This window comes from Peromyscus eremicus, chromosome 8a, assembly GCF_949786415.1.
Source record: "Peromyscus eremicus chromosome 8a, PerEre_H2_v1, whole genome shotgun sequence".
NCBI lineage: Eukaryota > Metazoa > Chordata > Mammalia > Rodentia > Cricetidae > Peromyscus > Peromyscus eremicus.
Window position 1 is genome coordinate 45,235,454 of NC_081423.1, and position 25,275 is coordinate 45,260,728.

At 44.9% G+C, this 25,275-nt stretch overlaps 1 protein-coding gene across 2 annotated transcripts in view; it reads left to right on the plus strand.

Annotated features, from left to right (window-relative positions):
* Positions 1 to 1,684: 1,684 nt before the first annotated feature.
* The window catches only part of Specc1 (sperm antigen with calponin homology and coiled-coil domains 1), a 206,036-nt gene continuing 182,445 nt past the window's right edge, over positions 1,685 to 25,275 (plus strand). For both annotated transcript variants that reach the window (XM_059270864.1, XM_059270863.1), the window contains exons 1-2: positions 1,685 to 1,848; positions 10,068 to 10,200. In XM_059270864.1, coding sequence (XP_059126847.1) covers positions 1,702 to 1,848; positions 10,068 to 10,200 — 280 coding nt within the window. In that variant the 5' untranslated portion in view covers positions 1,685 to 1,701. The remainder of the gene's footprint in view (positions 1,849 to 10,067; positions 10,201 to 25,275) is intronic.

Genomic DNA, 25,275 nt, shown 5'->3' on the forward strand with positions numbered 1-25,275 from the left:
AAATAATCAGTGCTAAACATCAGCAAAATACATTGGCAATAAGCTCCTTTTTTTTTTTTTAATACTGAATTTTTAAGGAATCACAAGACCTGGAACCATGCTGAGACTGAGAAGGTTCTGAGTGAATCATGTAATGAAATCATATGCCATTCCTTAGGAAAAATTATGAAAAACAAATAGTAGCCCTCTTTTTTCCTTTCTTTTACCAATAATGAACTCAGATGTGTGTGTGGTGTGTGTGTGTGTGTGTGTGTGTGTGTGTGTGTTCTTGTTCTAGGGATGGAACCTAGGGCCTGGTTCATGCTATGCATATGCACATGCTCAAGCCGTACTGCTGAATCTCTAATCATTAGCCACATCCACATAGCTGCTGCTAGATAGGACACATGTCTCTATGTAATCATTTGGCTTAGACAGGAAGAGGAACCAGTGACTCGTGGAGAGACAGATACTGTCTGCTGAGATGGTTTCTTCCAGTCAGGGAAGGGACAGGAGCATGAGGTGGTGGCAGCCTGACCTGGGCTGCAGAGCATCCTAGGATGTTATGAGGCAGAGGAGACCCTCCACTCTGGCACCAGCTAGAGTTAACTAGGTTAACCAGAGCCTTTGTGCCCCATAAGAGAGTGGCTTCAGGAATTGCCTGTCATCTGTGGGTGTCCTTTGAGAGGACAGAACACTGGGGTTTGGTGTCTTGTCATACCAGAGCCCACAGGGATAGACAGAGGCAGGGTGGCTGTACGAAGATACCGGAACTTTTGATCCAGCCTTGAGATGTTGTTGACAGCGAGGCTGAGGGTTGGAGGATACAAGGGGTCATGAATGACAGCTGATGGCTGGACTTGGGCTGCTGGCTCTTCTGTCCCTAGAGTCAAGCTTTCTCCTAGGTCTTTAGCTCCAGTCTGCTACTCTCTCCCCTGCCCCCCCTCCCCCCGCCTTGAAACAGGATTTCTCTACATAGCCCTAGCTGTCCTGGAACTTGTTATGTAGACCAGACAGGTCTTGAACTCACAGAGACACATCTGCCTTGGCCTCCAGAGTACTGGAATTAAAGATGTGCATAGCTTAGCCTTGCAATCTGATACTTTGAATGATTTTTTTCTTTCATAAATTATTTAACTAAGGAAATAACCCTGCATGTCAGGTCTGACCAATTAAAATGCACTTCATTAATTTTTAAATGGTATCCATTTTTATCAAAAAGAAGTCATTTGTATTTCTGTGAAATTTAACTCTCCATAATTCATTTATATGTGTTTAAAAATTAAGGAGATTGTTTTGATAGTTCTAAAGCTGCAAAGCTTGGGGGCATTTATATCTTGATGCAAGCTGCTAGACTGCGTGCGTGCATGTGTGTGTTTACAGATATATAGTGTGGCACGGATCTGTTAGGTGTCTGTAACAAGAATAAGGTATCATTTGCTGAAAAGCAATATCAGAATATCAATCATATTGCATATACATTATAATAAATTGGCAAACACCTGTTCAGAGGTATAAAAATGAGCAGCATGCAAAAGTAGCATCTTAGATTGAACAGAGTGTTCTATACCTGGCTAAATCCTAACACTCACTCTGTGGTAGCAACTGTAAGCTTGGTGAATGGAGTTTGCAAAGCTTTATCATGTCACTCACAAGTATTGTTTTGGAAACAAGTGTCTTCCTTTTTACCCTTCTACAGAGAGACGGTCTCCCCAGGACATCATGCGGAGTGCCACCAAGCCCTGGAGTCCAGTTGCCAAAGCAGGCAGCCATGGCCCTGATCGCACTCGGCCCCTCCCTGGGACCCCTTCCGGCATGAAGAGTTCCAAGTCTTCAACCTCGCTGGCCTTTGAGTCTCGGCTTAGTAAGGTACAGACTTTCAGGGCAGGACTGTGAGGATTTTATACTCACACCTGAATATTTGGAACTAGGAACTTTAGCTCTGTTTGTCTTTCTGTGTCTGGATTATCTCACTCAAGATTTTTGTTTGATATTTTGATTATTTGTTTAATATTTTCCTTTTTGTTTGTTTGTTTTTTGTTGTTGTTGTTTGAGACAGGGTTTCTCTGTGTAGTCTTGGCCATCCTGGAACTCACTTTGTAGACCAGGCTGGCCTTGAACTCACAGAGATCCATCCTGAGTGCTGGCTGGGATTAAAGGCGTGTACCACCACCACCACCACCACCACCACCACCACCACCTGGCTGAGATAATATTTTCTAGTTCCACCCATTTATCTGGCTGGGCCCAGGTGAGAGATCTGCTATACCGGGCTAGATAGAGTTGCTGGGTGTCAGGACGGTATTTAAAGAAGGTACAAGAGTGTTTCTGGGGACAGTGTGATGCTGGCCATTCCAACAGCAAAGGCCATTGCTTCAGAAGCTTCTGCCATAGGAAAGTGTTAAGGAGAAGCACAGACTCATGTGGTAGGCTCCCTGTTCTCCGTTCTGAGCCATGAGCTTTCTTGGCCTGATATTATGACAAGGATATCAGGGGCTGGGAAAGGGGGTAGGAGGACTTGAACTATGCCCGCATCTTGCTAGCCCTGTCCTTTCCAGTGGATCACTGAAACTCCAGAGAGCAGAAGAGAAGAGGAGGAAATGGTGATGGTCAGAAAAACAAGTAGATTTCCTTCCCAAGTGAAAACTTAGAAGCCAATAGGAAAGTTGGAACTTATAGCAAATATCCCTATAGCCCTGCCTGGACTAGTCAACATGGTAATGTTTGAGAGTAAATGGATATAGACGTCTTAACTGTTCACAAATAGGAAACAGAATCAAATCCACCCAAAATAGAGCTGAATCCCTAATTTCAGATGCTGCCTGAGATGCAGGAGATGCCGGAAGAACGGGCAGGGATGCTACTGTAAACCTTCTTCTTGGAATTCAAGCAGCAGCATGCATGCTCTGGCCTCAACAGGCCACATCACTCCAGCCACATCAAAGGACCCAAGGCTGTGAGTCAGAGCTCACTTGGTTACAGTTGACAAAACATTGGTTTGAGTTTGTATGAGCAGAAAAGAAATCTGAGTTGTACTTCACTGTCCACAGGCATTTTCTTCCAGGATTCCTGTGGATGCCAAAACCTGTGGGTGCTCTAGGGCCTCATCTGAAACAGGGTAGTATTTTCATAGAACCTGTGAGCCCTGTGAGCCCTGGATGCCTCTAGCATCTCTGGATTACTTATAATGTCTAATTGAACATAAATAGCTGTTACACTGTAATGTTTTAGGAATAAGGATGAGGAAAATAATCTACATTTTCTGAAGAGATGCTGTTTTTTCCTACTATTTTTGAGTATAATTTGGATAAGTCCAAGGATGATGGTAAAATGAATATATCCTAAGGTTCCCACATCTCTATGGGACAAGGGTTCAAGACTGCATCTCAGAGAGGCTGGTCTGAGGACTGGACTCTCTAGCTGGTCTCTCACCACCCTGCTCACTGCTTCTGTGTCATCTCCTGATGCCCAGCCTGGTCCAGAATATATATGAAGTATATGGCCAGTCTGCTGACCTCCTGCATCTCTTAGAAGGCCAAGTTGCCTTTTTCTTCATTTCCTATTTGTTTTTTTTTTAATTTTTGTTTTGTTTTGTTTTTTGAGACAGGGTTTCTCTGTGTGGTGCCTGTTTTAGATCTTATTCTGTAGACCAGGCTGGCCTCGAATTCACAGAGATCCACCCGCCTCTGCCTCCCGAGTGCTGGGATTAAAGATATGTGCCACCACCACCTGGACATTTCCTATTTGTTAATAAAAGGAAAGGAGAACAACAAAGAAAAATAAGAAAGAAAAACCCATCACTGAGAGTAGTTAGATGCTGGTCCCATGCTGGCCCTGCACAGGCTGCTGGGCCTTGCAGCTAGGGACCTATTTGAGGACATCGAATCTTCCCAGTGTGTACTGTAACAGTACTACATCCTTGAAGGAGTGCAGTCTTCCAGCATGGGCTCATTGTCTGAGTCTGGAGTCCCAAGCAGTGTTCTGTGATAGTTCCTATAGAATGCTCTCAAAATGGTTGCACCTAGCCACCTGTGGCAATGGAGCCTTTAGAATGTGGCCAGTCAAAATGGAGCTATGCTCTTAAGCCAGGTTTAAAGAGTTAGTACCCAAAATTCAGGAGAGCCCACTAATAAACAGCCATGAGCCATGAGATGATGCTTCAGCCAGTGATGGACACATGTTCAATGGCTCTATAACATCATAGTGGGGTTGAGAACTTTTCATAGCCTAGTGGCATAGCCATTGTAAGGTCAGAGCACAGTGCATCGCTCATGTGTGTGTGGTAACATGTTTGTGTGACTGCTTTGCCTGTCATATGAGGAAATGGCATACCCAGCTATCTAATCAGTATGATAAAGTTTGAAAAGCTGATAACCGGCTGTGTTCCTGGTTTATGTATTTGCCGTGCTTTTAATAACTATTCTGGAGCATGCCTACTTACAAAGACGGAAGTGTGCTGGGAAATGGCTGTGTGAGGCTGCAGGTGTTTTGTTCATAGGTGCTGTTGACCACATCTGCTGAGTTTGTCCTTTCTCTTGTCTTGATTTAATTTTGTGCTGTTTATTTATCATGACCCCAGAAACAATATCGCTATATACATACACGCATATATGTATACTATCTCTATAATCTCTCTATATACTGTATAGCTTATTGTGCAGTGGTTTGTGGAAGTACATTCTGTGATGTTTACACCATGAAAGAATTGCCTAGCTATGCATTTCTCAGACTATCTCTTCATTAAATGACTATGAGCATTTTATATTGACCACATTGATACTATTTTTATATATTCATTTAAAAATAAATAAATTCCCTTGTTTGTATGAGTGTTTATTTGTTTGGCTGCACATGTGGGTGTGCATGCATGTGTGTGTGGAGGCAGGAGGTCAATATCAGGGATCTCTTTGGATTGCTGTCTACCTTATATGTTAATACAGTCTTATTGAACCAGGAGCTCACTAGTTTGCTAGGCTGGCTGGCTAATGAGCTCCAGGCATCCACCTGTCTCTATTCTCCCAAGGATGTTGCTGCGTTTTTATGTGGATGCTGGGGTTCTGAGCTCAGGTCCTCAGGTCTATGCAGCAGGGACTTTACTGACATAATTATCACCTATAGCCATTGCCTATGAAGTCTGTCTGTCTGTCCTCTTTCTTTTCTAAGACAGGGTCTTTCTATGTAGCCATGGCTGTCCTGGAACTCACTGTTTAGACCAGGCTGGCCTCAGATGTACAAATCTGCCTGCCCCTGGCTCCCAAATACTGGGATTAAAGCTGTGTGCCACCACACGCTGTATAAAGTTTAATTTTAAAAAAATTATTGTTATTATATATTATTGTCGTGGTGGTGGTGATGGTGATGCTGGTCCTGGGACAGGTGTGTGGAGTTTGGAGGGGAGTCTGTTCTCTCCTGCCATCATGGCTCTGGCAGGTGATTGTCAGGCTTGTGTAGCAAGTACTTTACCCAGTGAGCCATCTTCCAGGCTGCCATAAGGTCCTTTATTTGCTTTAGTTTACTTTTGAATGTAGCTACCAGACGATGTAAAATTACGAGGTGAGTCCTATTCGATTTCCACAGACAGGCTGCTCCAAACATTGTCACAGTCCCTAGAAATGTCTGCCTCAGACCTGGGGACTCAGCAACTTGGTGGTTGATGTTGAGTTCAAGAAGAGATGAAGTCAGGGGCTGGAGAGATGGCTCAGAGGTTAAGAGCACTGGCTGCTCTTCCAAAGGACCCGGGTTCAATTCCCAGCACCCACATGGCAGTTCATAACTGTCTATAACCCTGGTTCCAGGGGATCCGGCACCCTCACAGAGACCTACATGTAGGCAAAACACCAATGCACATTAAATAGATAGATAGATAGATAGATAGATAGATAGATAGATAGATAAGAAAAAGAAGAGATCTAGTCAGGTGTATGCATTTAAACAAACCCTGGCCACAACTGATAGCAGCTTGTGTTTGAGGACCACAAACAGAAAGAGTTACCTATTACTAGAGACTGAATTTTGTTGCAGCTGATGATGGAGCTTTGAGGTTTTTCTCTCATCTTTGTGAAATGGAGAGGAGTTTCTTAGTTACTTAGATCAGTGAGGCATTTAAACCTGTTTGTGAGCTCAGGTGCTCAGCAGCTTAAATCCGAGAGAAACCCTTTCTGAGAGCACTTACTACACACACCAACCTGAGCACGTACCTTCATGGGGAATCTTCCGTAGCAAGCCAGAAACCTAGACAGGGCCAAGCTGCCTTTGGGTAACAGGAAACAAAGCCAAAAATGCAGAAAGAACATGAGGTAGAAACCGAGTCGGATGCTCTCCCAGCTTATGCCTCCTACGCTAGTAGCTCGCTGCTTCCTTTCCAAGGGATGGTGGGGTCATTTGTAAATCTTTATGCCCTACATCTTGGGCAAGTGTCACTGCAACCAAGCTTGTGAACCTGCACATGGAGGGGACAACCTCTAGTACTTAGAGCACTCACAAGATTAACGAGACACACCTTTGGGTATGTCTGTAAAGGCTTTTCTGGAAATGATTAACTGAGGAAGGAAGGCCCACTGGGTAAGAAAGGAGAGAGGCAGCTGAGCTCCACCTCTTCCCACCATGCTCCCCTCCCCACACAGAGCTGCTGAGGAATAAGCAAGCAGCCTCTTGCCGCTGGTCCTTTCCAGCCATCATGGACTGTATCCCCCAAGCGATGAGCCAAAATAAACCCCTTCTTAATTTCCCTCCAGCCAGTTATTTGGTCACGGCAATGAAAGTGTAATTTATTCGTAAAACTGGTACTGAGAAGTAGGGTCACAATGAGGAACCTGACCATGTGGCTCCTAGGCGTTCTGAACTGCTTTGTAGGAGGAATGTGGAAGAGTTTGGAGATGTGAGCTGGAGAAGCCATCAAATGTTATAAGCAAGGTTAATAGGCCAGTCTGGTGGGGAGTTCAGAGACCAGGAAACTGGCCGGCATGTAGACAGTAAGGACCCTGCTCATGAGGTTTCAAAGAGGAACAGGGACTCTTATTAGGATTTGGGTTAGGGACCTTTATGTTTTATTCTGGCAAGAAAATCTGGCTGTGTTTTGCCCACGTTCTGAAAACTTGAGCGAGGTTAAATTCAAACTAATGTACTAACTGTTTGACAGAGGAGATTTTTAAGCCAGCACAACGTGCAAGCTGTGCCCTGTGTTAGAGTTTCTCAGAGGAAGAGTATCTTGGCAGACTGGGGACAAAGAATGCCACAAAGATCATACCACACAACAGATCTCAGGCAAGAGATTTATTGGGGGTGGGAGCGAAAGGCCACCTCTGAGTGGAGACAAGAGAGAGACAGAGAGAAAGGAGGCCACTGTGGTGGAGGCCTTAGAAGAGTATGCAACTCGTGGCAAGAGTGGAAATGTGTCACATTTGGTGGCAAGTAAGGACATGGCTGCTGGCACTGAGTTGCTGAAGGCAGGCTAGGGGAGTACCTGGCTCCTAACAGCCTGGTTATTGCCTTCTGCATCTACCCGGATGTGCAATGAGAGCAGAAAGATGTGAAGATGTGCATTTTGCAAGGGAAGTAGTTTGAACCTGCTTAAAGTTGAGGACGGATGGGTTCAGACAAGTTGGACAATAGGCAAGTGCCATGAAGGGAAGACCCCACTCATCTGAGAGCTCCAGGGCGTAGCAGTGTGAGCTCATTTTAGAGTGCTGAAAAGGTAGAGCCTTCAGGGCGTTTTGTTGCTGCAGCTGTCCAGAAGGGCCAGGCTGCCTCTCAAGCTGGCCGCTGAACTTGTCGTCCAGGTGGTGCTGGTTTTGTGGACACAGAAGATGCCAGAGTGAAGGGGTCCTGGAGACTTGTACCAAGGTTCTAGGAAGCCACTGAGCCATGTGTAATAGGGTCAAAGTCGCTGCACAGAGCTCCTAAGTTGATTGTGGGGAGTTGTAAAGGTGAAACGTCTACGGTGCTAGAGACCTCAGGATAGGACCCGGTGAAGCAAGTTCAAGACAGAGGCACAGTTCTGTTCTCAAGTCGTCAGAACTGGAGAGCTTGGGCTGCCTGTGGGAGGCCAAGTGATGCCAGCAGAAGCTCAGATGCCAGCCATGGTGCTGCACGGGTTTGTGTCTGCCTTGCTGGGTTTTTGGTTTGCTTTGGTCTGGTCTTTAAGCCTTGCTGTCCTCCTATCCCTTCCCTTTAGTGATGCTCATGTTACTGTATAGTAGAGGTTTTTACTTGTGGTTTGATTTTGCAAAGGGCCTGGAGAGATGGCTCAGCGGTTAGGAGCACTAGCTGCTCTTCCAGAGGACCCAGGTTCAATTCCCAGCCCCTACATGGTGACTTACAACTATCTATTACTTTAGTTTTGGGAGCTCCAATGCCTCCTTTTGACGTCTATTGGCACCAAGCACGCATGTGGTGCATAGACACACATTCAGGCAACTACTCCTACACAAAAAATAAAAAATTAAGTAACTGGAGCTGGAGAGATGGCTCAGAGGTTAAGAGCACTGACTGCTCCTCCAAAGGTCCTAAGTTCAATTCCCAGCAACCACATGGTGGCTCACAACCATCTGTAATGAGATCTGGTGGCCTCTTCTGGCCTGCAGACATACATGCAGGCAGAACACTGTATACATAATAAATAAATAAATTTTTTAAAAAATTAATTAATTAAAAATAAAAAGAGCCGGGTGGTGGCAGCAGCATGCACCTTTAATCCCAGCACTTGAGAGGCAGAGGCAGGTGGATCTCTGAGTTTGAGGAAGTTCTAGGATAGCCAGGGCTACAAAGAGAAAGCTCTGTCTCAGAAAAACAGACAACAGGGTGGGGTGGGGAGATGGCTGTCAGTAATGTGCTTGCTGTGCAGGAGGACCCAGCTAAGTTCGAGCTCCAGAATACATGCAAACAAAACAAAACAAAAAACAAAACAAAACCCCACAAAACAATGAGGCAGGTGGTAGGGGTTCCCATGCTGGGGAGGCCAAGATAGGGAGACCGAGATGGCTTGCCGGACAGCCAGCTGCCCTGGTTTGCTTCCTGTTGCTGTGATAGTAGACACCGTGACCAAAAGCAGCTTGAGGAGGAAAGGGTTGATTTCATGTTACAGCTTGTAGTCCATCACCGAGGGAAGTCCTAGCCGGAGCTCAACTAGAACAGGAATTCTTGCAGGCAGGAACCTCAAACGGAGACGGTAGAGGAATGCTGCTTGCTGGCTTGCTCCCTGGCCTTTGCTCTGCTAGATTCCTTATGAAGCCCAGGGCCATGTACAGAATAAAGACGACACTGCCCGTGGTGTGCTGGCTCCTCCTACATCAGCTAGCAATCAAGACAATGCCCCCCAAAACATGCCTGTGGACCATCTGATGCCCTACACGCATGCTCATGGGCCAGTCGAGGGCCCTGCTTCCTGAGTGTGTCAACTTGACAACCAAGATGAACCAGTCTAGTCTACTTGGCAAGTCCTAGGCCAGTGAGAGACCCCTCAACAGAAACAAAGTGCACAGTGGTTGTCCTCTGACCTCCACATACATGTGCACTCTCGTGCACAAACATGAGCATGTGCACAGAACAACAGCTAGAGAGAGTACCCTGGATCTCAGCAAAGACTTCAGACTTTTGGACTGTTAAGACTTTGGGACTGAATGCCATGAGCACATACATGAATGGTTACGTTGTGCTGAACTGGGTGGCTGTTGAGCTCAAGCTACAGGACCCAGGGCACGTTTTGATAAAGGAGCTATTTCTATCTTGAATGCAGGAATTTGATAGAGTCATCTGAGGTTTTTCTTCCTCATGTGTTCTAGTCATTGTGTTAGGTTTTATAGGTTTAAACGTCAGTGTTAGTGTGTCAGAGCACACACAGCAGGCCATATTATAATGTCTTTAGCCCCCTGGCTTATTCACTGAGGGCTGAGTGTGACTTCCTGGTCCAGGATAAGCACTGTTCTTCGCCTCTGTCCAATAACAGCTGTTCCGTGCTATAAGGGGTTGGGCTAAGAGCCTTTGCACCTCCATGCAGTTCCTGTGACTCTATCTAAACTACTGGGCACTGGTGGGTACACCGTTCCTCGCTGTGTCTTTGTCCTCTCAACATCCCTCCAACTTCTCTCTAGCTCAAGAGGGCCAGCAGTGAGGACATGCTCAACAAACCTGGAACCACCTCAGCCGGGACAGTGCGACTGAAGAAGACCTCCACCTCCGGAGCCATCTCCGAGCTCACTGAGAGCCGCCTGAGAAGCACCGCAGGTAGGAAGGGCCTCCGTGGGATCCTGTCCTGTGGAAGCTCCTTTTGACTCATGGTCCCTCCTCTGCTCACCCTGGCCTGGAGCTGCTCCAGGGGCATAGTCCTTACCTGTAGAATTTGAGCACTGGGCAGACAGTGTACAACCGGAGAGTGGAGAAGAGAAAGGCAACGGTTTGCCATGTCACCCCAGGAGTCCACTTGTCACTAGTGTGTGCAGAATCCTTTTAGCAAGGTGGTGTAGCTCTGGAGTCATCCTGGGTGATGGCAATGGATGGCAGTGGGTCATGGAAAGGCCCAAGATGAGGAAAAGCTGAGGTCTTCCTTGAGCGTCATAGTTGTTCCTCTTACCACTTTTCAACCCATTTCACAAAAACATCACATTCCAAAGATATATTTACATTTATTTGGCCTTCAAGAAGTTTAATGTGAGGACAGAATGTGGCTTTGGGTGTCAGGAGAGGGGCCTGTGTGTTCTACGTGATGACTTAGCTGTTTTAAAGACTGAATTCATACTAAATACAACAGATGAAAGTGAAGCTTATTTTCACCAAGCAAGCCTCTACTACTGATTCCAAAGTTAACAGATGCCGTTAAAATGAATTAATTATTAATTAAAAATTAATGCCAGCCTTATGCTCAATATTAATGTAAAACACGAGATATTAAAATGTTAGCAGACGATGTCCAAGAAATTTTAAAAGGACAGTAGCGGACAGTACAACCAAGTGGAGTTGTGCCGTCTAAAAATGAGTGAATGAGGGACTTGGGAGATGGCTGGGCGGTTAAGAGCACTTGCTGCTCTTCCAGAGGACCCAGGTTTGATTCCAGATAGTGGCTGACAACTGTCTGTAATTGCATTTCCGGGGGGATCCAGCTCTCTCTCCTGGCCTCCATGGGGATTGCACACATGTGATGCACAGACATACATGTAGGCAAAATACTTATACACATAAAATAAAATGAAATCTTTTTTTAAATGAGTAAATGAATGAATGTTATCATTATATGCCTGCCAGGCATATCATAGGCCAAAGAAAAACTGCATAGCCATCTTGATAGATTTGGGCAATGGAGCTGTCAGAATTAACCACCATGTTGATTTAGTAACAAACTCTTGATAGACAATGAGAGTGTGTGTGGTGGTGGGGGTGGTCGTGGGGGCACCTCTAGCAAAGAAGTATGTTATCTTGCTGTACTCGGCAACATTTAACCGTGGTCCCAGATACTCAGACAGGAGTGTCACCTGAACCCACAAGTTCCAGGCTAGTTAAGCAGGACAGAGACTTCATCTCAAAAAATAAGTAAAGGTGGAGGTGGAGGCAGGAGGATTGGCCAGCCTAGGTTCCATGGTACCTTGTCTGAAAGAAAAAGATTAAATAGTTCTCTGATTAGTGACTGGTTAGAAAATATAATATTGGAAGAAATGATCTCATGTAAGAAAGGATGTGGAGCCAGACCATGGTGGCGCACGCTTTTAATCCTAGCACTTGTGAGGCAGAGGCAGATGGATCTCTGTGAGTTTGAGGCCAGCCTGGTCTACAGAACGAGTTTCAGGACAGCCAGGGCTACAAAGAGAAACCTTCCCTCAAAACAAACAGACAAACAAACAAAAAAGTAGGAAAGAAAGGAGAAACACTTAGCAATAAACTTAGTTAAGTAAGAGCCTGTATATTAAAAGAAATCTAACGCCCTTTTGAAGAACACTTCTATGTCCTTGTGAATAAATGGGAGGAAATGTGTGGGTTTGGGATAGGAAGATTAAATATAGTAGAGACTAAATTCAGTCGTGTCATATATTAAATGTAATAAAGGTGTCTAAATTATTCCATCAATTCATTTTCATCCTAATTAACATATCAGTGTGGAACTGGAAACAGCCACTGAGTAAAATGATACTGAGGACTCAGTCACCAGCTAGCAAGCACTGGGCCCGGGGGAAGGTATTTTGGGTTGTCCTGACTGGGAGGTTATATTTCCACCTAGTGGATAGAGACAGAGATGCTGCTAGTCATAGCCTGCAGGAGAGCCGGAGTGTCCTGCCTGACTGGGTAGACCTGCTGCTGGGAAGCCCTGATCTAGTCACATCCCAGGATAACCAGGGAAAGTCTGGAGAAGAGCAATCGAAGACAGCGCAGTGGAGCCCTGGAGGAAGGCCAGGATCCACACACACATTTGGTATAGGGTAAAGGTGGTTTATGTCAAGTTGGAGCCTGTGGGTGTGGCTTAGGGTCAAGCTCGAATTCAGCAGGTGAGAGGTCCTGAGTTCAATACCTGAAAACAGAAGTTAAAGTAAGTTAAGTAAAACCCGGGTAACTCTGAAAAATAAAATTGGAGGTTATCTCATTCTTCCTTACAGAAATGTCATGGGTGTGTGAGGGGGAGGGTAAAATATTTACTGTGCAAGGACGAAGGCCTGCGTTCCATCCCTAGTGCCCATGTGCAAAGTCAAATGAGGCAGTGGTTACCTGTGACCTCAGCCCCGGGGCAGTGGCGGCAGCTGGATCTCCAGGGCCTGCTGACCGGTCAGCCTGGCGAGTGCTGAGTCCTAGGTTCAGCGAGAGAGCCTGTCTCACAAAACAAGGTGGAGAGAGCGCAGAAGACATTCAGTGTTGACCTGTAGCCTCCACATTAACACCCCTCACCTGTACACGTCTGTACACATGCTTGCGTGCACACACGCACGCACATGCACATGCACACAAACATATACAACACATACACACTTGTAGATACATAGATATAATGAAAGTTTTAAAAATAAAGGAGACATCAGAGAGTTAACCCGCAGTAGGCACTAAGGAAATGGAGAGAGGTGTTCCATCGTTAACAAGCTCCTAAGGGCACTAGAGAGAGGGCTCAGCAGTTAAGAACACTTGCTCTCTCGGAGGACCTGGGCTCTGTTCCCAGCACCCATATGGCAGCTGTCAGCCACCTGTGACTCCAGTTCCAAGGGATTTGATACATTCTTCTGTCCTCCACCAGCACCAGGCACACATATATAGGAAGGCGAACACTCATACACATGAAATATATATAAATACCCTTTAAAGGATGCTGAAGGGATTATTCAAAATACATGCAAGTTTACAAAGACTATTCAAACCCATAAGGAAAACTGTAGAACAATATGGAGCTCACATAAAAAGAAATAGACATCCCATAGAAAAACAGTAAACTTCATTTGTAGCTGAGGAGCTGTTAGTCAGAACAAAAATTCTATATATGATACCCCCAAATTAGAAAAAAACAAAACAGGTCATCATCACTATTGTTACCATGGGTAGAAGGAGAAGACACACTCCTTAGGAACAGTTTGGACAACTTGGTGACACCTGAAGCTTTTTGATTTGGCTGGTTAGCCAGTGAGCACCAATGATTCTCCTATACCTATAGCCCCAGTGCTGGAATTAAACTGTCGTGTGTGTGTGTGTGTGTGTGTGTGTGTGTGTGTGTGTGTGTGTGTGTGTATGTGTATGTACATTATGGGATACTGTAATGATTAACGTTTGTGGTCAAACCTGACTGGATTGGAATAATCTGGGAGACACCTAGATGGGGTGAGGTCTTCTGCTAAATGCAGAGGGAGAGAGGAGAAAGTGGGGCCGAGCTCCAGCACCCATCCCGCTGCTTCCCAAGGGCAATGTGTCCGCCTCACACTCCGATTGCCGTGCCTTCCTGCCGTGATGGACCGTCCGTGCAAACCCTGAGCCAAAGTCAACGTTTCTCCCTTGAGTGGCTTCTTGTCAGGCCTCTGGTCACAGGGACGAGGAAAGCCACCGATACAGATGCAGAGGCCGCTCATGTGTGCCACGTGATCCGATCTGGTCACTGGCCTATCACCTGCACTGCCAATCATTTCTTATTTAGGTTTGCCATGCGCTGTGATTCTAAACCTGCACTCACTCAGCCAGCATCCATCTCAAGCCCCTGACACGCAGGTTCAACACCAAATCGACACACCTGACACGTGGCAGGCGGGATGGGAGCTGCTCAAACTGGGAAGCACAGGCCCCCAGAAGCCTTCCTTCTCATTCTTTCAGAGACTGTCTAGTTTCCTTGTGCCCTGGTGCACGGCCAGAGTTTGCTTCAACAGGAACAAAGAATGCATCATCTACTAGGCCAAGCCAGCCCCCTGCTGCCCTGCCCCCTGCTGCCCTGCCCCCTGCTGCCCTGCCCCCTGCTGCCCTGCCCCCTGCTGCCCTGCCTGTCTCCCTCCCAACCCCCCGGTCCCTGGCCTCTCAAGCCTGCTGGCACTTCTTCTTCAGACAGACTTAGGGCTCTAACTGTTTCATTGGGTCTGAACCATCGTAGAGGTTGGGGTCCCAATCAGCCTCGCCCATGTTGTATCCACCCTGGGTGTTCACTTTTGGACTTTCTGAGTAAGTCATGTCCTCCTCCTCCTCTTCTCCCTGGGGTGCCCTTTATATGTGCCTCTTCTTCCCCAGCGATGCAGATGGCAAAGCAAGGAGTTTTTAGAACACTTCTGGCAAGAGCTGGCCTCTCAAGTCAACAGGACGCAGGGAAGAGCCTGCTGTGGTGGAATATAACCACCAGGTGGCAGCCTTGTCCAAAATACTGAGGTGCTGGAGTCTTGGTTTGATGAGGAACTGTTGACTTCAGAAATGATGATTCTTTAATCCAACAAATAATTTTGAACACTTACTCTGTGTGAATTCAAGCACTGTCCTGCGGAAAAGGTACCAGGACAAAGACCGTTGCCTGCATCAAGTCACCTGAGCAGATCATGACCAAGAAGGAAAGGAGGTCAGATGGTGACTGGGCAGGGCCACTGTGGCAGGGTTGACTGCCTGTACCCACCAGTGTCCAGCACAGCCTGGGGGCAGAGAGACAGACTACAAGAGAGCCAACAGCTGGGTAGGCAGGCGTGGGTGACTTCTGCAGGGTTCTCTGGAATAGGGACAGCTCCCGAGTTCATTCCCTATGGAACTTTTTGGCTGCTTGTTGAAAGTAGACAGGTAGGATGGAGAGATGATGGGTGGCCGCTGTCATAAATGAGGAAATAAGTCGTATTGCCTGGGCTAGGCTGGGAGCTGGGGGCAGCAGGCAGGTTCTGGGTATATTTTGAAGGCTAACCAGCCCAATGCCCTGATCCTTTTCTTTACTGTAGTAAAATACACATAAAATTCACTCATTTAGACATTTAAAAAATCGCATCTTGTTCATTTATTTTGTGAATGTGTGCATGCATTTGCCACAGTACGTGTGTGGAATTTGGAGAACAAATAGTGAGAATCAGTTCTCTCTTACATGAGGGCCCGGGAATTGAACTCAGGTGATCAGGCTTCGTGGCTAGTGCCGTTCCCTGCTGAACCATCTTGCCAGCCCTCTTTTAGGAGGTGTCCGTGGCCTCACAGAACACACGCCCATCATTCTGTAGTGAACTGGCTCTGACCTGTGATGCCTGTCCTGACTGACAGGGGGAGAGGACTGGCCCATGCTCCTGGCAGTGCTGATTCCTTCCCCCGGGGCAGGTAGCTGTGCTCACCACCCCTGAGGAGGAAAGAAAGAGGATCAGGCAGGCTGGGTAGCACTCCCAGACTCAGAGCCAGAATCTGATAATCAGGTTCTTCCTGCTGCCGAGGTCACTGCAGGGCGGGACCCTGATTCTCTTCCCCTGCGGTAGACTCGCTACTCCCATGCCGAGGCTGCTTACTGTGTGCTGCTTACTGTGGGCTGCCTCTGTTTTCCTTTATTGTAGCCCCATGGGGCGGTGCCATTCCATCCCTTGGACCAGAAGACAGATCGGAAAGAGCCGACTGTCTTCACATTCAGAAAGTGCTGGGACCAGGCCACAGACGCTGAGAGAAAACCCGGACATGATAGCTTGCAGGAGCAGGTGTAGAAAAAATGATGGTGGAGGTCTTGGAGGTGACAGACCATAGGATGAGGTGGGGAGCCAGACCCTAGAACCCCCCCACAGGAGGAGCGCCCGAGGCAGGGGTGTCGGCAGTAAAGAACTTTGCTGAGGCCAGCAGTGGACGACAGGGAGAAGAGGAACCAGGCTCTGCTCTAGGAATGTGAAAAATGGAAGGTATCTGCTTAGCAGCCGGAAGAGATAGCAAGGCAGAGGAAGGTCACAGGCAGTGGTGGTGGTGATAGGGTCGCACAGGAAGGTCACAGGCAGTGGCGGTGGTGCTAGGGTCGCACAGGCACAGACCTGGGCTCAGAGCAGATATGAGCTCAGCTCGAGGACATGCCCTGCTGAGTTCATTCTGAGCTTTAAGGGACCCTGGGGCAGGCTTGAGGGAGAGGGTGGGGCGGGGTCAAGGGTCATAGTCCATCTGGAAAGTCTGCACAATAGCAGTGTTAGGAATGAGTTTGTTGTTTTCATAACTTCAGAGAGACCACTTATTCATGAATATATCTTATGGTAAAATAATTTCAAATTCAGTGTTTTCATTTCTCTACAATTGATTCGTCCTCGAATTATGAGAAGAATACTTGGCAAGACCAGAATTCTTGTGACAGATCTGGAGTCACCTAGAGACAAGCCTCCAGACACACCCTTGAGGGATTGTTAGGATCTCTAGGCATTAGTGAGTATCTTGATCAGGCTAACCGAGGTGGGAAGACTCGCCCTAAAAGTGGGCAGTACTGTTCCCTGGGCTTTGGTTTTGGTCTGCATTAAAAAGGGGAAGGCCGTTGAACACAAGCATTGGTCATTCTCTGCTTCTTTTTATTGTTGTTTTTAAAGACAGTATTTATCTAAACTGTCTGTGACTCTCTGGAGTGTCTGAGCCTGTATGTGTATGCATGAGCACACTGTGTGGGCATGTAGCGATCAGAAGCAGGCATCAGGTGACCCCCTCTATCGCTCTCTGCCTATTCCTTTGAAGCAAGGGCTCTCTCTGAACCTGGGGCACGTGCTTTCTTAGGTGGCCTGGAACCCAACCAACCTCAGCAGCCCTCCTGTCCCCCACCCCACTTGGAGTTGGGGTACAGGCATATGTGGGATGCCTGGCTTGTTAATGGTGCTGGGATGCCAGCTCCAGTCCTCAGGACTGTGGGGCGAGCATTCGGAACTGCTGTCTCTCCAGCCCGGTACTCTGTGTCATGCCTGCAGATGCAGTGAGACCAGCTGCCTCCTCAGGCTCCTGCGGCCGCGGCTTCACTGACATTGACTTGCAGCTCCCTGTCTCCTCCTCACAACCCCTCACCCACGGGTCTGTCTTCTGTCCCTGAGGGTACTCTTCTAGCTTTTCTGAGATCATGCTGTATGTCCTTCTGTGATTGACCTAAAGTTCTCAAGGTCCATCCATTTTATAACCTGTGTCAGGATATCCTCCCTCCTTAATCTGGGGTGGCGGGTGAAGTGAGGGGTGCTACCTACCTATGGTGTTCACTGACCCTAGCTTGTATTTTTCTTATTAGCTAGCTATGGCTGTTTCCCATGCATCATGATCTTCCATGAAGTGTAGTCAAAAGCAAAGGAATCCTGGACCACACATTTTATTTTATTTATTAAAAAAACAAAAACAGCCTTGGCTGGCTGGAAATTTCTGTATAGAATAGGCTGGCCTTGAACTCATGGCGATTCATCTGGAGGGTGTAATTTATGTACCAAATCTTTGCCTCTCAGCTTTCTCCCAGCATTTTGCTTTACTATTTGCTCATTTCTGTCACTTTGCAACTTGTGACCCTTTCCAGTTTGGAAAATGGTTTCCAAAATAAACATTTTTAAAATCAAAATGTAAAATCAATATGAACATTGAAATATATTTCATGTTCTTAAATTTAAGAAAAATATAGTCTATGTGTTACCAAGTTAAATGTGCTTTGTGCTTTCTATTTTGCAATTATAGATCTGTACGCAAAAATAACGGGTAATATGTGTAGATCCCCATGGCTTTTACCAGCTTTTCCTGATGTTAACATTTTGCAAAATGATAGAACACATCATAACCAAGGCATTGACCCTGATATCATGAGGTCATAGGACATTTCCACCAGCACAAGGATTCCTCACGTGACCCTTTTTCACAGCCACACCTTCTCCTCTGCATCTATCACCAGCTTGTTCTCTGTTTCTGTAATTATGTTGTTTCAAAGAGGTTTTGTGAATGGAGTCACACAGCATGTAAGGCCTTGGAATTGGCCTTTTCCACTTTGCATAATTCTCTGGACACGCATCCAGGCTGTTCAATGTGTTGAACATTGTTCATCTGTTACTTCACAGTTTTTTGCAGTGTGAATTGCACCACGGTTTCTTTGATTGTCCGCTCCTTGAATCTGGGTTCTTCCTAGGCTTTTTTCTGTGATGAATTGAGCTGTTACCAACATTTGTGTATAGGTTTTCGTGTGAAAATCTCATTCGTGCTGGGGATCGAATACAGAGCAGTGTGCATGCTCCGCTAATGTTAAGACACTGAGTTCCATTCCCAGCCATTTTTTGTGGGGAGTGGGGGATGAACATTTTGCAGGAGAATTTCTATGGAAAATGTCTAGGAGTGTAATTTCTGGGTCCTGTTATATACAGTTTGTTAAGAAATTGCCTTATGTGTACCCCTAGTTGCTCTGCTCTTCTGCATCCCATCAGCAGTGTGTAGATGGCCCAGCCTTTGTACAAACTTGTCAGCAGTCAGTCCTCACTATACTGCTTTAAAAAAAGAGATTTGTGGGGGGTGGGGGTGGGGGGTGACGGGTTTCTCTATGTAGCCCTGGCTGTCCTGGAACTCACAGAGGTCTGCCTATCTCTGCCTCCCAAGTCATGAGTCACCACACCTGGCTCAAAGAAAAAAGAGATTTATTTAATATTTTTTAATTTGTGCATATGTTTGTGCACCTGAATATATGTATGTGCACCACATACCCACGGAGTTCTGAAAAAGATATTGGATTCCCTGGCACTGGAGTTATAAGTAGTTGTGAGCCACCATGTGAGTACTGGAAACTGAACTCCAGTCCTCTGCAAAAGCAGCAAGTGCTCTTAACCACTAAGCCATCTCTCCAGCCCTGATTCTCACTGGTTTTTATTTTAGCCCTTAGGATGGGCATCCCATTGATAACACTTTGCAATCCCCTACTGGCTAGTGATGAGCTTTTCATGTTCCTATCCTGTGTGTCTTCCTCAGTGAAGTGTTTGTTCACATCTTTTGCCCACTTTCTGGATGAATAATGTGATGTTTTCCCTGCAGGGTTCTGTGAGTTCTTTGGATATTCTAGGTACTGGTTCTTTGCTGAGTGTGTAGTTTGCAAATGTGGTCACCCAGCCTGTGCTTTGTTTTCAAACAGTCTTTTCCTTTTTACAGTTCTGGAGACTTACTCCAGGACTTGAGCATGCTGGTCAGACACTTCCTACCACTTGGTGATATTCCCGGCCCTCTTTCCACCTTTTACTTTTAAACAGGGTCTCTCTAAGTTACCCAGAGTGTCCTTGAACTCACTGTGTTGCACCATCAGATCTCGATCTTGTGATCCTGCCTTAGCTTCCCAAGTAACTGAGATCACAGGCATGGCATCCAGGGCAAAAGTTCATCATTTTTATGAGCTCTGCTTATTAACTTTTTACTTTTATAAGTTGTGCTTTTGGTGTTAGATTTTTAAAACACTTTGCCTTCCCCTAGACCATTAAGATTATCTCCTGTGCCGGGTGGTAGTGGTGCACGCCTTTAATCCCAACACTTGGGAGGTAGAGACAGGCAGATTTCTGTGAGTTTGAGGCCAGCCTGGTCTACAGAGTGAGTTCCAGGACAGCCAAGGCTACACAGAGAAACTCTGTCTTGAAAATCAAAAAAAAAAAAAAAATCTCCTGTATATTTTTCTAAACATGTCATGGTTATGTGTGTGATTTATTTTAAGTTAATTTTGTATAGGTTGTGAAATGTGGGGTCAAGGGTCACTTTCTGACTCTGACTAGTCAATTGCTGAGGTGCCATTTGCTGAAAACATAGAGTTACTTTGCATTTTCATCAGTAATCAGTCAGCTGAGCATATTGGTATAGGGTTATCTCTGAGTTTCCTATTTTGTACCATTTTTTTTCTGTCTTCTGCCATTACCTCTCATAGTATTGATTACATTGTCTCCGTCATACCTCCAAAGATCAAGCAGACTTATTTTCCTTACTTTATTTTTCTTTTCCATAGTTGTTTTAGAATAATTTTATTTGTGCCTAGAAAAAAAATCACCTGAGACTTGATAGGAATGGCCTTCAGCCTGTATGTCACTTATGGAGACTTGACATGTTTTTACTCTGGTTGATTTCTTTCATTAACATTTTGTAACTTTCAGTGTACAGATCTTGTGCTTAGGCCGACACAATGGCTCAGTGGGTAAAGGTATTTACCGCCAGGCCCGATGACGTGAGTTCAGTACCTGGAAACCACATGAAGAAAGAAAGAACTGACTCCTCAGGTTTCCTCTGGTCTTCACAGGGATGCTATGGCACATGTGTACACACACACACACACACACACACACACACACACACACACACACACTAAATAAATCAGTAAAAGTAAAAAATGTTTTAAACCTGTACTTGGTTAGATTTATACCTGAGGGAGGAAGAAAGGGAAAATAGAAAAAAAGGTTTGCACCTAAATATTATAAATATCTCTTTTTGTTTTTAACTTGTGAAGAACTGTTGTTGATTCTGTATTGTGGGTATTAGTGTGTCACTGCTAGTGCAGTGAAACGCAGTTGCTTAAGCTCATCTGTGTCTTTAACTTTGGTAAACTTCTTAGTTCTAGGAGGTTTTTTTTTTTTTAATCTGTTTTAGATCCCTTGTAATTTTTATGTAAGGAATCATCAACAAATAGAGACATGTTTATCTACCCCTCTCTGATCTGTTTGCCTTGTATAGTCTTATCTTGCTTTATTGCATTGGCTACATGAGATGGGTTCCTTTACCTTGTTCCTGATCCCAGGCTGAAAGCATTTACTCTTTAGTATTAATGTTAGCTTTGGGGTAGGAGGTTTTAGACATTCTTTATCCATCCAGTACTTTCCCCGCTAACCCAGCTTTCATGAAGCTTTTCTGAAGAATTTTTCTCTATTTTATTTATTTATTTATTTATTTATTTATTTATTTATTTATTTATTTATTTATTTATTTATTTTCAGAACAGGTCTTGTTAGGTAGCCCAGAATGGCTTGGAACTCACTGCATAGCCTAGGCTGGCCTTAAACTTGTGATTTTCCTGTCTTTAAATCACCATAGGGGAATTACAGGTGTGTGCCACCTGACCTTTTCTATTCCATTTTTGTTTTGGTTTGATTTTTTTGAGACATGTTCTTAACTATGTGGCTTTAACTGGCTTGGAACTCACTATGTAGACAAGGCTGGCTTGGAACTCACAAAGATTCCCTACTGTATTTTTTAAAAATCATGAGAGGGTTTTTAATTTTGTGAAGGCTACCAAGTGAGTTCCAGGAAAGGCGCAAAGCTACACAGAGAAACCCTGTCTCGGAAAAAAAAAAAAATTCTCTTTTTTGCCTGTTTATATAAAACATTACATTTAATTGCTTTTCTGGTTTTGAACTTGCCTTGCATATCTGTTTGCTATATAATTTTTTCATATTGCCAAATTCTATTTGTTAGTAGTGTTTGTTTTTAAATTATTTTATGTGCATGGGTATTTTGCCTGCATAGACATCTGTGTTCCATGTGCATGCCTCTTGAGTGCAGAGGTCAGAGAGTGTGATGGATCCCCTGGAACTAGAATTATAGATAGTTTAGAGCAGCCATGGGGTGCTGGGAATCGAACCCTGATCATCGGGAAGAGCAGTCAGTGCTCTTAACTGATGAGCCGTCTCTTCAGACCCCTGCTAACAGAGTTTTGAGAATCTTTATTTTCACCATCTGAGCATAATGACACATACCTGTAATCTCAGCACTGGGGCCAATAGGACTGTGTGTATGACACTGGGGTACATGAGTTCCAGGCTGTCCTGAGAGATGGGAGCGAGCATACATGTATCAAGATACTGTCTCAAGAGCCGGGCATGGTGGTGCATGCCTTTAATCCCAGCACTCAGGAAGCAGAGGCAAGAGGATCTCTGTGAGTTCGAGGCCAGCCTGGTCTACAAAGCAAGTTCCAGGACAGCTCTGTCACACAGAGAAACCCTGTCTCGAAAAACAAAAACAAACAAACAAAAAAACTGTCTCAAAAAAGCAAGCTTGATATAGTGGTGTGCCCTTATAATTCCAGTACTTAGGAGACAGAGGCAGGAGGATCACTGCAAGTTTAAGGTCAGTCTGATCTATGTATACAGTCCCAGACCAGCCAGGGCTACCTAGTGAGACCCTGATTCAACAACAACCAAAGGGATTCTTTTCTCCATGATTCTTGGGGCTGTTTTCTCATTTTCTGTATAGTTTTGGTGTCAGATTCTTCTACTTCAGAAAATAAGCCTTTCTATTTCGTGAAGTTGTTAGAGTTGGTGTTGACTCCTCATTAACTGGTAAATTCTCTGGTAAAACTTTCTGTGTTTGGAGTTGTTTTTTGTTTTGTTTTGTTTTTTAATTAAAGACTTCTAAAGTTTGTTCTGAGACAGGGTCTTATGTAGCCCAGGCTGTCCTCAAACTTGTATGTAACTGAGGATGACTTTGAACTTCTTATCTTCCTGCCTCCACCTCCCACATGTGAGATCACAGGCACACAGCACCAGCTGCGTTTATGTGGTTCTAGGGATTGACCAAGGGCTTTGTGCATCTGAGGCGAGCGCTCTACTAACTGAGCTGCCTCCCCAGTCAGATGGAGACTTCTTTTTAAAACCACAAATGCAAACTTCCCTAATGCTTGTAGGACTGTTCCGATTACCCATGCCATGCTGAATGAGGCAAACGTACAGAACAGTCAGCTGTTTCTCCTTTATTCTGTTCTCTGTGCGTGGAGTGCAGTTACTCATCCTGTCCCTGCCTGCTTTGAGTCCACGGGGCCTTGGCAATGTCTTCTCTTCAACTCTTGATTTTGATCATTGGTATTTTTTCTCTTTCTTTTGTTTGTTCTTTTGTTGTTAGTCCTGTTGCTGTGGTTGTTTTTAGACAGGGCTTCACTCGAGCCCAGGTTGGCCCATAACTTACTATGTAGCCCAGACTTCCCTCCAACTCACAGCAGTCCACCTGCCTCAGCTTTCCAAATGCTGGCATTATGGAAGTGAGGCATCATCCTGACTTCTTTGTTAGTTTTAATAGCGGTTTGTCAATCTTATTGACTTTTTAATGACCAACATTTTCATTAATTTTTTCTCTATTGCTTTTTGTTTGTGACTTCATTGATTTTTGCCCTACATATATATTTCCTTAGCTGTATGATGAAGCTATCTCGCTTATCTAATATATAACCACAAGAATTTAATGAAATGGCATAGATAAGTACTTAGCACAGAGCCTGAATGTAGATATAGTTATAACTTTGGTGGTTTCTCCCTTTGAACTATTTCCCATAATAGAATCTCTCTCTTGGGACTTACAGTTAGAAAACTTGCCTTAGTGTGTAGTGCACCTTGCCAGGCTTTGCCTTTATAAAAAAAATCCCTACAAAATTACAATACTTAGCTCATGTCTAAATTTAAGCATATATAAACTTTTAAAAAATATTATTTTTTTATTTAACATTTTTATTTTATAATTAACTTAATTTCACATATCAGCCACAGATTTCCTCATCCTCCCTTAAAAATTATTTTAATTATTTTTTATGTGTGGGGGTGTTCTTTCCTTGTATGTATGTCTATGCATTACTCACATGTCTGGTGTCTTCGGAGGCTAGAAGAGGGTGTTGGATCCCCTGAATTGGAGTAACAGATTGTTGTGATGTGGGTGCTGGGTCCTTCACAAGAGCAGAAAGTGTTCTTAACCACTGAGCCATCAATAGAAGAATTGTTTAGTTTTATAAATGCTCCCCAGGCCCCGACATCTGTTACAGAGAGCATAGAGAGTTGTAAGCATGCAAGAATCACCTGCATGGACTAGAAGAAAAGAAAGAAAATGGACACTGGGCAGGACACATGGCGCCCCTGGCTGAGTGGCAGAATCTGCTTTATCTGATCTAAAACCAGTTCAACATGTTGAATCATCTGTGTTAGCTCAGGAAGCTTTTCCCTGGCACTGTGAATCAGGTTCCCTTTTCAGGTGCACCGCAGTACAACCTGCAGGCCTTTGTAGCATCCTGATGCAATCTCCTCTTATCTCGAGGACAAAGAAACAAGATGGGAGATAGTTAGCTGGGGTCTATATGGTGGTGTTACATGTGGGTGGTTACATTTTTTGCTGTGCAGATATATGTACAGCACATTATAAATATGTATTCATGTATTTTATACACTCAGAATATTTATATATTATATGCAATATAAATGTTATCTTTATATGTTATAAATATATAATGATTATATTTATACATTGAGCATATGGAATTATTATAAAATTTGTCAATACAGTGTATGTTATGGATCCACATCTTTAATTTCAATACCATATGTCAGATTCTTTCTTGCTTTGCCCCTGTCATTTCTGGGAGTGATAAACACTGCTCTTATTATCTTCAGTTTATTTGCATATGTGTTTAATGTAACTATTCTCTCAAATCCTTCACCCAACTGCCCAGCCTCCAGCCTCCAAGCCCTACCCTGCACGTCCTCATGGTTCCCTGACCTCCTGCTTCATACTTAGCATGTTCCCCCCTTCACTTGGGGAAGGGAGGGAAAGATGGGACCAGAAGGAAGGCAGACTTCCTTCCCTCCCTCCCTCCCTGTTTTTTGTTCTTTTCTCCAGTGTTGAAGATTCAAACCAAGATCTCATACCTGCTAGATACAGGCCCTACTGCCGAGCCACACGCCTAGTCCAACTAGGAGTGTTCCTCGTATGATATGTATTTCAGCCAGTCATGTCTGTCTCTTATTTGTTTTCATTGCCAAAAGCTGGATGCCATGCCTCCTTTGATGCAGAAGCTTTTCTCATAGCTGGGAACACTGGTACATTGAAGGCTGAAGGAAAAGCATGATGCTATTCTCTCTGCAGAGACTCGGCTTCAGCTAGGGGCTGGGCGCCTCTTCCTTGAGCTCTTGGCATGTGGGAAGGACCATGAGGGATACAAATTAAAACTGCTTTAAA